At 42.2% G+C, this 14462-nt stretch overlaps 1 protein-coding gene across 3 annotated transcripts in view; it reads left to right on the forward strand.

The window, feature by feature from the left end:
- Positions 1 to 665: 665 nt before the first annotated feature.
- oga (O-GlcNAcase) overlaps positions 666 to 14462 on the forward strand; it is a 46158-nt gene continuing 32361 nt past the window's right edge. The window contains exons 1-4 of one of the 3 annotated variants that reach the window (XM_063071418.1): positions 666 to 1156; positions 10358 to 10409; positions 10900 to 10997; positions 12404 to 12534. In XM_063071418.1, coding sequence (XP_062927488.1) covers positions 883 to 1156; positions 10358 to 10409; positions 10900 to 10997; positions 12404 to 12534 — 555 coding nt within the window. In that variant the 5' untranslated portion in view covers positions 666 to 882. Of the gene's footprint in view, positions 1157 to 1265; positions 1543 to 10357; positions 10410 to 10899; positions 10998 to 12403; positions 12535 to 14462 lie in introns of those variants that run through there. The other 2 variants (XM_063071419.1, XM_063071420.1) reach the window with 2 other exon arrangements.

The following is a 14462-nucleotide window of genomic DNA, read 5'->3' on the forward strand; positions in this document are numbered from 1 at the left end:
ACATAAAAATGGGAGTTTAGACAAACCGGTTGACACTGGTTTCGGGCGGTTTCGACGCATGCGCAGTTTGCGTCACGTCCAACTCCCAGCAGTCTCCCTTTAACATTTAGATGCCTAAAACGACAGTAATTAGAGTCGTCAATGACAGAAATGAAAATAGCAATATTATCGTTAAGTAGGTCAATAAAAAAAGGGCTCTGCAGACCATAGACCTGAAACGAGGCGCATGCGCACAGGTTTTCCCTCCTATATCCTATCAGCAAAAAAAATCGCGGGTTTTGTGCATACAGAACAAATAGATAATGATTCTGGGATAATATGGACAATAAATTTTCGAAAATGAATTTAAAGTGAAAATATATTTGGGGTTCGTGCCAGGGGGGCAAAGGATGCCACTGCGCATGCGGACTGCCCTAGGAAGGGGCGGGCTTCGGTTCTACGCATGCGCACTGCTGAAGGGGTAGCTTCGCATCCGCGCTGCGCCTGCAGAGGGAAGAGTCGCCGTCGATAACGCGCATGCGGGGTGCGGAGGAGGCGGGGCGAAATGGGGACGCTTGCATGCGGACGGGATGGGAGCCCGTGACGAAGATGCGGCTGCGCATGCGCTCCGGGTGGAGGGGAAGCGGGTGATGGGTGGTAGTTGTCAGTGCGCATGCGGAGGGGCGGGCCAGCTATCCCAGAGTGCTTCTGTAGACAACAAGGGACGGAAGCTAGTGATCGCTTGCTTGTCCTGAGGAGAAAATAAAAGACGCCTTTTATTTAAAAAATAATTTCCTGCTCTGTAAATAAGGAGGGTTGACGAACGGCAGACTTTTGGGATTCGGCTGTTGTACTTAGGTTCGGGCGACGAGCGTCGCGGTGGTGTCCGGTCCTCCGGTCACCATGGTGCAGACGGACAAAGTACCCAGCGGGCCGCAGGAGAACGGCGGCGCCGGAGGTGACTGTTCACCGCCCGCCCAGCTCAGTCCTACCCCCGCCCCTGCTGAGCCCAGTCTCCCCATCCCCCCACCCGGCGACACGCCGGCCGCCGCCTCCGCCGAGCCCGGTGCCGCTCCCGACCCGACCATCGGCAACGGCACACTCGATAATCGTCCTCCGCCCCAGCGGCCGGAGCCTCCCGGAGGCAAGAGGAAGTTCCTCTGCGGTGTCGTGGAAGGTAAATGGTTAAATTGCCATGCAGCTATTCTTTATGGATTATAACCACGTCATTGCCTTATGTAAGTGATGCACCTTGTAGGTGCGTCGCGGTTGGTTTCTTGGTGTCGAAGCTGCAGCTTTTTTTTGTCTGGCCCCTTCCTGCCGCTGTTGGGGGAGGGGCGGTGTGACCGTGATGTCACAATCTTCCACTGCTCTTTCTCCCCGTCCCAGTCCTTTGAAGACCAGGGCATTTCGCAGCACGGGGGAGGGGGCACCTCGGCGGGCAGGGTGATACTAGTTACTGGGTCGTCCGGCTTGTCTTTCAGAGTCTGTGAGCTGCTGTCTCTCTGGAGGCATGGATCCAGTTGGAACATTTAACTCTTGCTGTGTCTTTTTAATATGGAGGTGAGGAATTTTTTTTTAGCGTTGTAGGTCACATTTAGGGTTCTCCAATCTGGAGAACGGTGGGGGTTATGGGGAGCTGGTGGGGGGGGTCAGCATCAACTTCACTGTCAACTTCAGGGTTAAGTGGATTTACAGTTGATTCATTATTTTATGTAAATCCGGAGGTGAACGCCAGCGCTGATAATTTGATCATTAAAATGTTGAGTGGGTCTTGTTTTGAAAGGTTGCTTTTCATGCTAAGGAATTGTGTATATGAGCCCGTATTGTGCAACTCTCCCAAATAATGGCCGAACAATGTATGTTCCGTGGAGGGCAATAAGTGCAGTCCTTCACAATGGCAATCAGTTTAATGTTAAGTCCACGCCAACTTGACTCTTCATAGCTTGCTATTTACATAGCTGAGGAATAAAGGTCACAATTAGGCTGACAGCTTCCAGAGCACGTGCATTATTTTCTTCCATAATACCACCATTGAGCAAATGTTTGGTTCATAAGTCATGTGCTAGTTGGTGTTTTAAAAATGTTAATATTTTAGGTTTTAAACTCAGATGTTGGGGGGAGTGCCTTTACAGACTTTGAGAATTCAGCTAATTATAGAACTTGAATTGAGACACGAGTAATTATAAGGCATTATGCACAGATTGGATTTCCTCTTTTTCAGGGTGTTCTCATAGTTCACAGGCAGACATTTTGTTTCAAGTTCTCTTGTTGTGACGACATGAAGTTGTGCTCCAGTAATGATGAAAATAGACGACACAAAATGTCTGCTGTGAAATTGCTTTAAAACACTCAAACTCGCTTGAACTGAAACATGCAGGAGTTGACCTAATTTTAGTAAGATCTGGGTATCTCCTTATTAATATATATTTATCAAAAATATGTGAGTAAGTTATAAGATTTCAACATATTATCCTTTTATTGTTTCAAAGATTGGTTGCATAATATTCTCACTGTGTCCAAGGCTAGATCGTGAGTTGAAATAGGCTTGTAAGATTGCTGAGTTTTTAGTTAGCCGGAAGACTAATCATGGTTATTCTGTTTCATTGACTTTTGCCTCAAATTGCAAACCAACTTAAAAGGTGATTATATTGTAAAGTAATATTTTTAAATCCTCTATCTGTTCACTGCTTTGTCTGCTGTTATTAAATGTGGGATTGTTGTCTGCTCACTTCATATCCTTTCAGGTCCACAAGGCTACTTTTGAGCTTTTGATGTGTTATACAGCTACTTCACACAAAAATGATCGTTTGTAATTCTCTGTTTGGCATGTAACCTGATACTGTCAATTGTGATTTTTGGCCACAGGTTTACTCGTTTTGTTACTCTGATCTTTGCCCAGTTCAGTCCTTTGCTCTGGACCTTTCATCCTAAATTATTTTTTCTCCCTTGAACCATAGTGTTGTCTATTTGCTCCATAAATGTTGTCAGACTTGCTGAGTTTTTCCAGCATCTGCAGAATCTATCTTGTTTGTAATTAGAGATTTATTTTATTATCTTCAATGGTGTACCCTTGTTGCCCAAAGCCACCTACTACTGATCATGAATGTATTGAAGAATAGTTAACTGTGGGTTAAAACAACTCCGATGTCTCCATAAGGTGAAGTTAGTCAAATTGGATTTGCTGCCTAATTTGGTGAAAATGTGATGAGTGACCTACAACGTAGAGAGTGGTGGTAGGTATCAAATGTGAGTTTAATATATCGAGATGGTGCTATCGGATTTGCAGTGTATTAGGACCTGAGTTAATTGAAATGACCAGAGCGCTGTCCAAAGTTGTTAAAGCCAAATCCTTTATCCAACCTCGCAATCAGTTTATGAATGGTGATTGTGGTAATCATTATATTCAGCGATATACAGCACAGAAACAGGCCTTTTACCCCAACAAACCCATATGGATCAAGTGGTGGAATTGAGCTAGTCCTATTTGTATTCAGTGAGTTGAAATATTAAACTGAAATGTTGAATACTTCGTTTCTGACTTTTGTGCTACTGTGCTGTTTTAAATGAGAATGCACTCAAGATGTAATCTCACTGACTGCTAACTGTACAATGTGTTCTTAACTGTGAAAGGTCTGTTAAATTTCATTAAATTTTATTCTGTTGGGGAACAATGGTAATTTGGATGTTAACAGGCTGCAACAGAATGATTCTCCATCTGGCCATTTTACCCTCTATGAGCTAATCCTTGTGCTGAAACACCCACTGCACCAAGCTGCTTTCACCAGGTCTCTTAATATATCCATTTGACTCTGTTATTTTAAAGCCTTTGTGTAAAATTGAGCATTGTTTATGTTGTGGTTTTGATTATTTGCAAAGTGATAGAAATAATGCTGTCTTTCTCCTCCTGGAGTTAGTGAATTGAACTTGCTGACACAGTATTACCAATGCCAATGGAATCTGCCTAAACTATTACAGTCTATCCTGCAACAGCTGGCAGCCTGCTGTTGGTTCACTGCCACGTTCCTTTTTCACTTTAAGAATCAAGATTTATCCTTTTGTCTTCCTTGCAGGCCTACTTGTGAATTATATTCTCCGTGGTTGTACAAAAGGAAGTGGGGGTGGGAGAATGAATGTATTATCTGCATACTTTAATTTGTCAAATTAGTCCAGTCAATTTCATTCAAGTGTTACTCACTAAACCTGGTCATTGATATTGCAGGATTAAAAACAGCTGTAGACAGTTCTTTGTGGTTGTCCATGCAACTGATGCCTTTCAGTTTAGAAAGAAAAATGCACAAACTGCATTTGCAAGCTAATGTTTTGGCAGTGTTGCCTAATTGGTGGGAGTGTTGGACAGCAGTGATTTAGGTCATTATTGGGTGAATGCACCATTTTAAAATTATTAGTGCTATTCCCGGCTCCTAAACCTCTGCACAATTGCATGGAGGTGATCTGGGCTTTTTATTCGTTGTCTCATTGCTATTATGTAGGAGAGAATGCAGGATACTTGATGTGTCCTTGTGCATGGGAGTACAATTGCTTTAGGGCACAATTTTGGAGGTGGAATGGCCTGATTACTCAGCATGATGTTCTCCTAGACAATCAGTTCCCTTTGGGATTATTGTGACAGCTGTTCTCCCTAATAAACTTAGGCACTCACATGCACAACATTTTTGTCTCCGGTCTATCCCATGTATATTCCAAATCAGCTGCTTGGATTTTCTGCTGGACTGTTTTCTTCAGACCTAACCTTTCTGGAATGTGTTTTCCAATCTTCACTCATTCTCAGTTTTGCTTTGTTGCAGATGGTTTGGGATGGATCCAAATTGGATCTCTCCCTCCCCCTCCAACTTTCAAATCCCTTACTCACTCTTCCTTCAGTTAGTCCTGACGAAGGGTCTCGGCCTGAAACGTCGACTGCACCTCTTCCTATAGATGCTGCTTGGCCTGCTGCGTTCACCAGCAACTTTGATGTATGTTGCTTGAATTTCCAGCATCTGCAGAATTCCTGTTGTTTGTGAATAAATTGTCCACACACTTTTCTTGGTTTCCTCATTGTTCCTTGCATTTGATAACTTGGACCTTTCCTGTGTTGCTGTATGTGTGGGAGCATCTGAGTGATTCTTGAAAGTACTCGGGTGTTTCGTGTTATGGTTAATTGAAATACAGATGACTAGCATTGCTTTGTTACCCATTCATTAGGGTAAGGTTTGTATTAAACCTTCAGAAACAAGATGTATATCAGAAAAGGCAAAAACAAATCTTCTTTTAAAAAAAAAGTGGCACAACTGCAGTTAATTAGGGAACCCTCTTGGTTTGGCAAATGTTGCACTTAATGAATCAGGATAGTCTTTGAACTTTCCTCATGTCATTGGTTTCAGGGTCACAGTTTAGTTTTATTTAGACTCACCAGAAACGTGACTGCCACAGGCAGTCTAAATGTAGGAAAAAAGTTCGTTACACATTGACCATGGCTGATATTTTTTGCATTTTGACCATCAACTACTATGTAAACTTTTAACAGTGCAATACGGTAACACTCTCAAAACGCTGGAGGACGAAGGATTCTGGCCCAAAACGTTGATTGTTCGTTTCCACAGATGCTGCCTGACCTGCTGAGTTCCTCCAGCATTTTGTGAGTGTTGCTTTGACCCCAGCATCTGCAGAGTATTTTGTGAATGCAATATGGTATTGTGTAGTACGAGGAATTAGGTTTGGTTTGATATGAGTGAATACACGTTAGAAAAATCTAATTTGCTATGTATTGCACTTGATTCTGAGTTCGCTAATAAGCCAACTGCTCAACGTATGGCTGTCAATGAAGCATACAAGTATCTAAATACAAAATTATCTCTAATATAGATAGAGTTCCCCTTATCTGAGATTTGAAATTTTCTGGGTGCTGAGCTGACACCTCTAATGGAAAAATTCCACAAGGTGCTGGGAAGGTTCCCAGGTGATGTACATGTCCCTGCACACTGTAGACAATTCTGAGAAATGATCTGTTGCTGCCAGCTTGTTTTCAGCAAGTGTCATATCCAGACCTTGCATTACTCAGTGATTACCGTGTGGTTTGTGCTTACTGTCTCAAACACAAAATTAAATAAGTTATAAAACTACCTTCAGGTTAAATGTAATATAAAAGGTGTGTTTATACTTGGGTCTCATCCCTGAGGTATCTCATTATATAGATGCAAGTATTCCAAAATATGAAATCTGAAAACAATTTTCTCCCCAAGCATTTTGTATCCTTTTTTCCTCCACCCCCCATGCCAAAGTAGAAGGATGCTAATTATCTTTTAAATATGGGGTTCCCAATTTTTTTTAATGCCATAGACCTCTACTATTGACAAGAGGGATTAGTGGACACCTGGTTGGGAACCTCTTGTTTTAAATGGATGTCTTATGACTAAGATTTCTGAAATATCTCCCTCTGTGGCAAAACAATAGCACTACTTCAAGGCTTCAATTTAATGTATTTTTAATTTCCTAGGGGCAATAAAGGATAATAGTGTTTGTGTGGTATAATTTGCAGGAAACTTTGCCTAATTTTAACCTATTCCCATTTATGGTCAAGGTCAAAACATAAATTGGGGCTGATTATTGGTGTTGATGTGGCGGTGTTGCTGTGAGATCATTGGTTCTTGGGTTGTCAGGGCAACAATTGTTCTGCATCAAGGAATCCACTGACAGCTGTTTGTGTAACTGGGTAGTGTGGTCTGAGTTTAAAGCAGTGTGAGACGTGCACACAAAGCATTCTTAGAAACTGCATTTTTGAGTGATGTGTTGTAGCTGAATGCATGGACACTCAAATGGGGCGATGTACATTTAGATATAGTAGATGAGCCCAGTTGTAAGATTGAGGTGTGCACGTTGCCCTCAGCACATCCTTGCCTTTCACTGTTTTCGGTGTACATGTGGTCAGTGAAATGTTGATTATTGATTGGACATAGTAAGAGATGAGAAAATTTGATGAGATTAGATAAAGGAAGAATGAGGTATTTTTGCTGTCTTTTTGCACGAATTTTTTGTAATTTATAGTGCATTTTATGTATTGTACTGCTGCAAAGCAGTGAATTTCATGACATATCTGTAATAATAAACTTGATTCTGAGGCTTAGTGAAGCAAACATATGGGGTAGATCAGGGTTTCAGCTCTGTATGAACCAGTGTAGGAGGTAGAGGTAATGGATGAAAATAGGTTTACTTGAAGATGAGATGGTATCAGCAGCAGAACTGTTTAAATTATTCTCCAGTTGAGCAGTGATTTGAACAGTCCCATTACTGCATGTAGTGAACTAATTTGTAAATTTTCATTTCAGCATTTTCTTTCAATCCAGTCTTTCATTTCCTTAGGTCTGGTCCAATGATTTTATAAAGAACTTTTGAACCAAGTTGATTATTTTCCATATGCAAAATCGCTACCATCAGACTGTAATTAGGAGTCAGCAGATGCTGTGACATATAGATAATATAAATCTCCATGTTTTTCTTTTGTGTCAGAATAAAATCTGCTTTCCTAACGCAGGGGTCCCCAACCTTTTTCGCACTGCGGACCAGTTTCATATTGACAATATTCTTGCGGACCGGCCGACTGTTGGCCGGGGGGGGGGGATAAGGGTTGCCAACGGACAAGAAGTAGCAATCAAATACGTTGGATTTACCCCCAAGAAAGACTACAATGGCCATGAAGCCTTGCGCAGGCACCATTGCGCATGCGTGTACGTGCCCATTTTTTCTACAAATCATTTTTGGCGATCCTGTTCGGGGAGGATGTTAATCACGACGCAATATAGGTGATAAGTGGCTAATACGCTCAATTTCGTTTCTAAGAGGGTTTATCTAACGAATTTAATATTAAACACACAGCGCTTATTTTCCTCGCATGAATATAGCGATAAGTCAATTATCAGGGGAGCTTGAAGTAAGTGTTGAACGAACTTCCAGTAGAAGTGGTAGAGGCAGGTTCGGTATTATCATTTAAAGAAAAATTGGATAGGTATATGGACAGGAAAGGAATGGAGGGTTATGGGCTGAGTGCAGGTCGGTGGGACTAGGTGAAAGTAGTGTTCGGCATGGACTAGAAGGGCCGAGATCGCCTATTTCCGTGCTGTAATTGTTATATGGTTATATAACTCAATAGCATCATAACATTTTAAGTAACGTTTGGATATTAAACACACAGCACATATTTTCCCCGTATGAACATATAAAATCATTGCAACACACCAATATCACTGAACCAGTGGGAGCCCTGGCCTCGTTTTCCTGCAACAAGACGGTCCCATCGAGGGGTGATGGGAGACATCGATACTCGAAGGAGGTTCCTTATGTCCAGTCCATTCCGCAATTTAGTTTTCGTTGCATTCATTGCAGAGATATGTGGGAAATGGAAGCAACATTTTCAGTGCTTTCGTGGCTATCTCCGGATATTCAGCCTTGATTTTGATCCAGAATGCCGGCAGAGATGTTATGTCAAGCATACTTTTCAGCCCGCCATCACTTGCAAACTCGAGGAGTTGATCTTCCCGCGCTGACATGGATGACGTGTGCGTAATGACCTCGCGTGCGTTCAAGCTGAACAGTGGGCGTGACAGGGAATGAGGAAAGGTGCAGCTGACTCCTAATGCCAAATGATATCGTTTCCTCGCGGCCCGGTAGCGCATGCGTTGCGGCCCGGTGGTTGGGGACCGCTGTCCTAATGTATACCATTATTTCTGTGCTTTTGGGTCCTTATAAGTCCATTTCCTGAGCTGGACTTGAATTTGGTGACTTGACCACCTTGCAATATCCTAAGGCCCTTGGTTAAGGCTAACTGCAATGAACAAAATATTTGAGGCCAAAAATAAATCCACTCTTCAAAAGCAATCTTTAGAACGACCTCAGTGAGCATGTTTGGTTGCAACAGAGGCTCAGAGCTGCATAGAAAGGGTGCAAATTAGGTCCCAAGACTGGGCTTGGTTTGCAACTGTCAGTATCCTGAGTACCTACACTATTTTGTATGGGGCAGCACAGTATTGTAGTGGTTAGCACAATGCTTTACAGTACCGGTTCATTTCCTGCCACTATCTATAAGGAGTTTGTACGTTGTCCCCTTGACCGTGTGGGTCTCGTCCCACAGTCCAAAGATGAACTGGTTGGCAGGTTAATTGGTCATTGTGCTGTGTACATACATCTATTGATGCTTCTGGACACACCTTCAGTGATGTTCCTGGAATCATCGGGTGTTTTGGGTCCTTCAACATCATACAACCTCCTCCAGGTGACCCAGCCGGGGCTGATCAGACCCCAGCTTGTGTCCAGATGGCTAGCTACTTATGACTCCATGGCTCCCTTCTTTTGAGCCACAGCCATCTTGAGGCCCTCTCTGCCGCATCGGTGGTACTGCGGATGGCTCTCCTCTTCCTCGATGCCCAAAATGCTGAAGGCTCTAACTAAAGAACAGGCTATGAATCCCCTACAACCAACCTCCATTGGGAACAATAATTGTTGTCACGGCTTGCAGCTTCCTATCAACCCCTCCCTTCGTCGTTGCCTCCAGAATTTGGTTAACATCTTCATCAAACTGCTTCCACAGTGAAGTCATGTTAGCTGCAGGCCACTTGATCCGCCTCCTTTTAGACTTCATGTTCGAGGGATTAGTTTGCAACACTTGGAGGTTCCGGGCACTATGGGGTGTAAATTGTCCCGTGATAAATCGAGGATTAAATTGGGTGTCACAGGCTGGTGCCACTGGAAGGGTCTGTTCCATGCTGCATTGCAATGAATAAAAATATCAAGCAATTTTCTTTGAGTAACATCAAGTTAACTTTGTTCTGAAATACCAGTGTAGCATTTGTGAATGTGCTGATAATCCAGTGATCTTGGGTGACAACACTGTGAATTTAAATCTCACTGTGGCAGTCGGTAATCTGGAAATTAAAAAAGGGTTGAGTAATAACAAATGAAAGGCCATCTGCTTGATGTGCTACTTGTCCCCATGTTGCCAGTCTAGCTGACTTTTAGCCCCTAAAAATAGAGCACTACAGCACAGAAACAAGCCATTTGGTCCCTCCAGCTGAATAATTCTGTCTGATCCCACAGGCCTGATCTGGGCTACAGACCTCTGTAAACCTCCCATCCATGTACTTTACAAGCTTCTCTTTACTGTTGCAAATGGCCTCACAGTCCTCTTGCAATTCCATGGTGGCCAGCAATAGATGTTGTCTTTGCACAGGTCTGTAGTCAGGATTGAGTCTAGTATAGAGTTGTAGTTCTGCTTTTATATTCTGTTTAATAAAATATAAAACTATTCAAATGCCATCAAATTTTTCAGGCAGCTATGTGAAATCTGATCCATATGAAGTATTTGAATTGGGTTTTCCTGGTTTCCTAGGTTTTTATGGGCGCCCATGGAGCATGGAACAGAGAAAGGAACTGTTCAGAAGGTAAGCTTCATTATCTATCTTAAGTTGTTCTTTGAAGTTAACCTGACTTTTTAATTCTGCAGTCTCATGACTGTTTATAAACAAAACCTGAACTTCAGCTAAGTCCCCCAACAAAGGAATTGCCACTTTTTAAATAAAACATCCATTTAATTCATTAATCATATCGAGAAGTAACCTACACCTGTCTGTAAATCAAGCTAATTCTGAAGCTTTTGTCGTTAACCTACCTAAATAATCATTCGCAGTGATAACTTTCCTGAGAGAATTTTAATCTCAACCCATGTTTTTTTTTTTGGCTTGCAGTGTTGCATGTTTAATAGTTAGTTGTATGTGGTCTGCTCTAAGCTGCCTCCTCAGAGGCTGATTAGCTCTTTTCTCTTCTAAATCCAGTTACCTGAGCTGGTGTTCTGGTTTTAAGCTGAATCTTCAGCATTTCAGATACGCAATGAGGAGACTTGATTTGCATCTTTATTGTTACATTATTCAACAGAATGCGCAAGTGGGGATTGAACACGTACCTATATGCACCAAAGGATGACTATAAGCACAGAATGTTCTGGCGGGAGATGTACTCTGTTGAAGAAGCAGGTGAGTTTCAGTTCCATTTCCCCTTTCAGTTTGTTGTACAGTTTATCCTGCATATGAATTTCCTCTTATCAGTAGTTCACGGTCATGAGAAGCAGGAGTTGGCTGTGTTGTGGCTTGTGCATTTGCTGTCATTGTTATGTCTGTCTTCTTGCTCTGCTATTCCCACTCACTTTCCATATTCTTTGATTCCCTTTGTGTCCTAAAGTTTGTGTACCTCTGTCTTCAATTTTGTCATTTGCAGTTGATAATTTAGACGGGCAGTCTTGCAAATAGCTTTTGAAGTTCTCAAGTGTTCATTCGATCATACGGTATCCATCGGAAAAAATTCTACTTAGTCCATCTCCTCTGTCTATTCTCTCACACTGCACTGTAAACATTTAAACCTTGTAATGCTGTTTACATCGTAAGTACATGCTGTTATCCACATTTTATTCCATATTCGCACATCCAGCTTTATTTTTACAATTTTTAAAAATAATTTTTGAATGTTAGTTTTAGTTGCATGTGGCACCAACACACAACAGCAAATTTCTAATACATGAAAATGTATGGTGAATAATATTGATCCTTCAGTAATAGCTTGGGTGATATGTTTTCTCTAGTTATTGACTTTTAATCACAGCTAGGAAACTGTTTTCCCCCCAAGTTTTGAAGGTCACTGTTTGCAAACTTGATTTCCCTTTTCACAAATGTTGCTTGACCTCACTGTTTCCAGCAATCTATTTTAGAGAAATGTTGAATTGCAGTGTGGATTTTGATCGGAGTTCATTACTCCTTTCTGTTCTGTTTGTTACTGTAGGTTGTGGTTGTGACAAAGTAAGTTTCTAAAAAGCAAATGGATTGATGTTTAAAACTATTATTCATCTTTTTGGGCAGCAGAAGGTAAATTTGGCCGTTAAAATCTGTTCTTTTGTTATACTGAGGATTAGTTCTGTACTAGGTTGGGGATAAGACTCAGTTTGGCCTTGCCTGCTTTGGTTGTCAGTGTCTGAGCCTATGGCCATCAATTGAAACAGCATTGCTGTCCTCGATGGGTGAAAACTCAGTGACTCCAACAGATTGACTAGTTTAAGAAGTATTCATTGGCAGGTGCCTAGGTAATGCCCTCCTATTGGTTTTAGTAATATTGTTAAATACGTGTAGTTGGGAATCCATCAAAACAATCTAGCTGTAAGTGTTACAGTTGTGGCTGTTTCCTTTGGAGGAAGCTGCTATAATTGTATGAATTGTATGGTCTTCTATCCTGGGAAGATGTAGCTGGCTCTACTCATTTGTCTTGTCAATGTTACATTGTACTACAGTAGGCTAATCTAGCCAGCGGGTCAGTCTTGAGAATTGGCTGTTCCTTGCTCCTTGGGTGATATATTTTTTGCTGTATCCATCCCAAACGTTTTTTTCTGTTCCAGAACAATTGATGCAGTTAATCACTTCAGCAAAAGAGCACAATATTGAGTTTGTTTATGCTATATCACCTGGATTGGATATCACGTTCTCAAATCAGAAGGAGGTTGCAACTCTTAAGCGCAAATTGGATCAGGTTGGTGTTGCTGAGGTTTTTTCTAAGTTCTAAATTTATTTGATATGTTTTAAGTGCAAGCCATCCTAAGTAAATCTATGCAATGCACCCAAAGTGCTGGAGGGACTCAGCAGGTCAGGCAGCACCTATGGGAAAGAGTAAACAGTCAACATTTCAGCCAACACCTTTCATCAGGATGGGACAAAAAGGATGAGATGCCGAGCAGGACGTTGGGCTAGGGGAGGAAGTAATACAAGGTAGGTGATGGGTGGAACTGGGTGAGGGGTGAAATCCAGAGCTGGGAAGTTAGATCATAAGACAGGAGCAGCATTAGGCTATTCACCCCATGGAGTCTTTTAAACCGTTCCATCACGGCTGATTCTGGATTCCACTCATCCCCATATATCTGCCGTCGCCATATTCTTTGATGCCCTGACCAATCAGGAGACTATCAACTTCTGCTTTAACTACACCCACGGACTTGGCCTCCACTGCAATTTGTGGCAGAGCATTCATTCCACTATGCTCTGGCTTTTAAAAAAAAAATCCTCCTTACCTCTGTTCTAAAAGGTCCCCCCTCAGTTTTGAGGCTGTACCCTCTAGTCTGGATACCCCCAGCAGAAGAAACGTGCTCTCAACCCGCATCTCACCTATCCTCTATCTAGCCTTTTCAGCATTCAATAGGTTTCAATGAGATTTCCGTGCAACCCCCTGCATTCTTCAAAATTCCAATGAGTCCATGCTCAAAGGTGCCAAATGCTCCTCATGTTAACCCTTTCATTCCCAGAATCATTCTCATGAACCTCCTGGACACACTCCAATGACAAGACTGTTGATAATACTTCAGTGTGGCCTGACTAGTGTCTTATGAAGGCTCTGCATTATCTTCTTTTATATTTTATTCAAGTGCCAACAATGTATTTGCCTCCTTTACCACGAACTCAACCTGTAAATTAACCTTCTGGGAGTCTTGCACGAGGACTTCTAAGTCCCTTGACACCTTTGATTTTTGAACCTTCTCCCCATTTAGATAATAGTCTGCACTATTGTTCCTTTTACCAAAATGAATTATCATACATTTCCCAACACTGTATTCCATTTGCCACTTCTTTGCCCATTCTCCTGCTGCAATTGCATCACTTCCTCAGTACTACCTACCCTTCCACCTATCTTCGTATCATCTGCAAACTTTGCCACAAAGCCGTCAATTGCGTTATCCAAATCATTGACAAACAATGTGAAAAGTAGCCCAATACTGACCCCTGAGGAACACCACTAGTCACCGGCAGCCAACTAGAAAAGACCCCTTTTATTCCCACTCACTGCCTCCTGCCTCTCAGGCATTCCGCTGTCCATGCCAGTATTTTACCTGTAACACCATTAGATTTGATCTTGTTAAGCAGCATCGTGTGTTACCTTATTAAACGCCTTCTGAAAATCCAAGTAAATGACATCCACTGCCTCTCCTTTGTCCACCCTGCTTGTTACTTCCTCAAAGAACTCTTAACTGATTTGTCAGGCAAGATTTGCTTTTACAGAAGGCATGCTGACTCTGACTTATTTTATCATTAGTCTCCAAGTACCCTGAAACATCATCCTTAATAGACCCTGACACTCCAAAGCAGTGGAGTTATATTTACAATTTTCCAGTCCTCTGGGATCATGCCAGAATCAAATGATTGTTGAAAGATCATGACCAATGCATCCGTTACCTCTTCAGCAACCTCTCAGGACTCTGGGATGTAGTCCATCTGGTCCAGGTGACTTATCCAACTTAGGATCTTTGAGTTTGCCGAGCACTATGGCATTCACTCCTGCTCCCTGACGCTCGTGGACCTCTGGCTCACTGTTAGTGTCTTCCACAGTGAAGACAGATGCAAAGTACCCCTTAAGTTGATCTGCCATTTCCTTGTCTCCCATTATTACCACATCATCATTTTAGTGGTCCA

The sequence above is a fragment of the Mobula hypostoma genome, chromosome 19, assembly GCF_963921235.1.
Source record: "Mobula hypostoma chromosome 19, sMobHyp1.1, whole genome shotgun sequence".
Classification (NCBI taxonomy): domain Eukaryota; kingdom Metazoa; phylum Chordata; class Chondrichthyes; order Myliobatiformes; family Myliobatidae; genus Mobula; species Mobula hypostoma.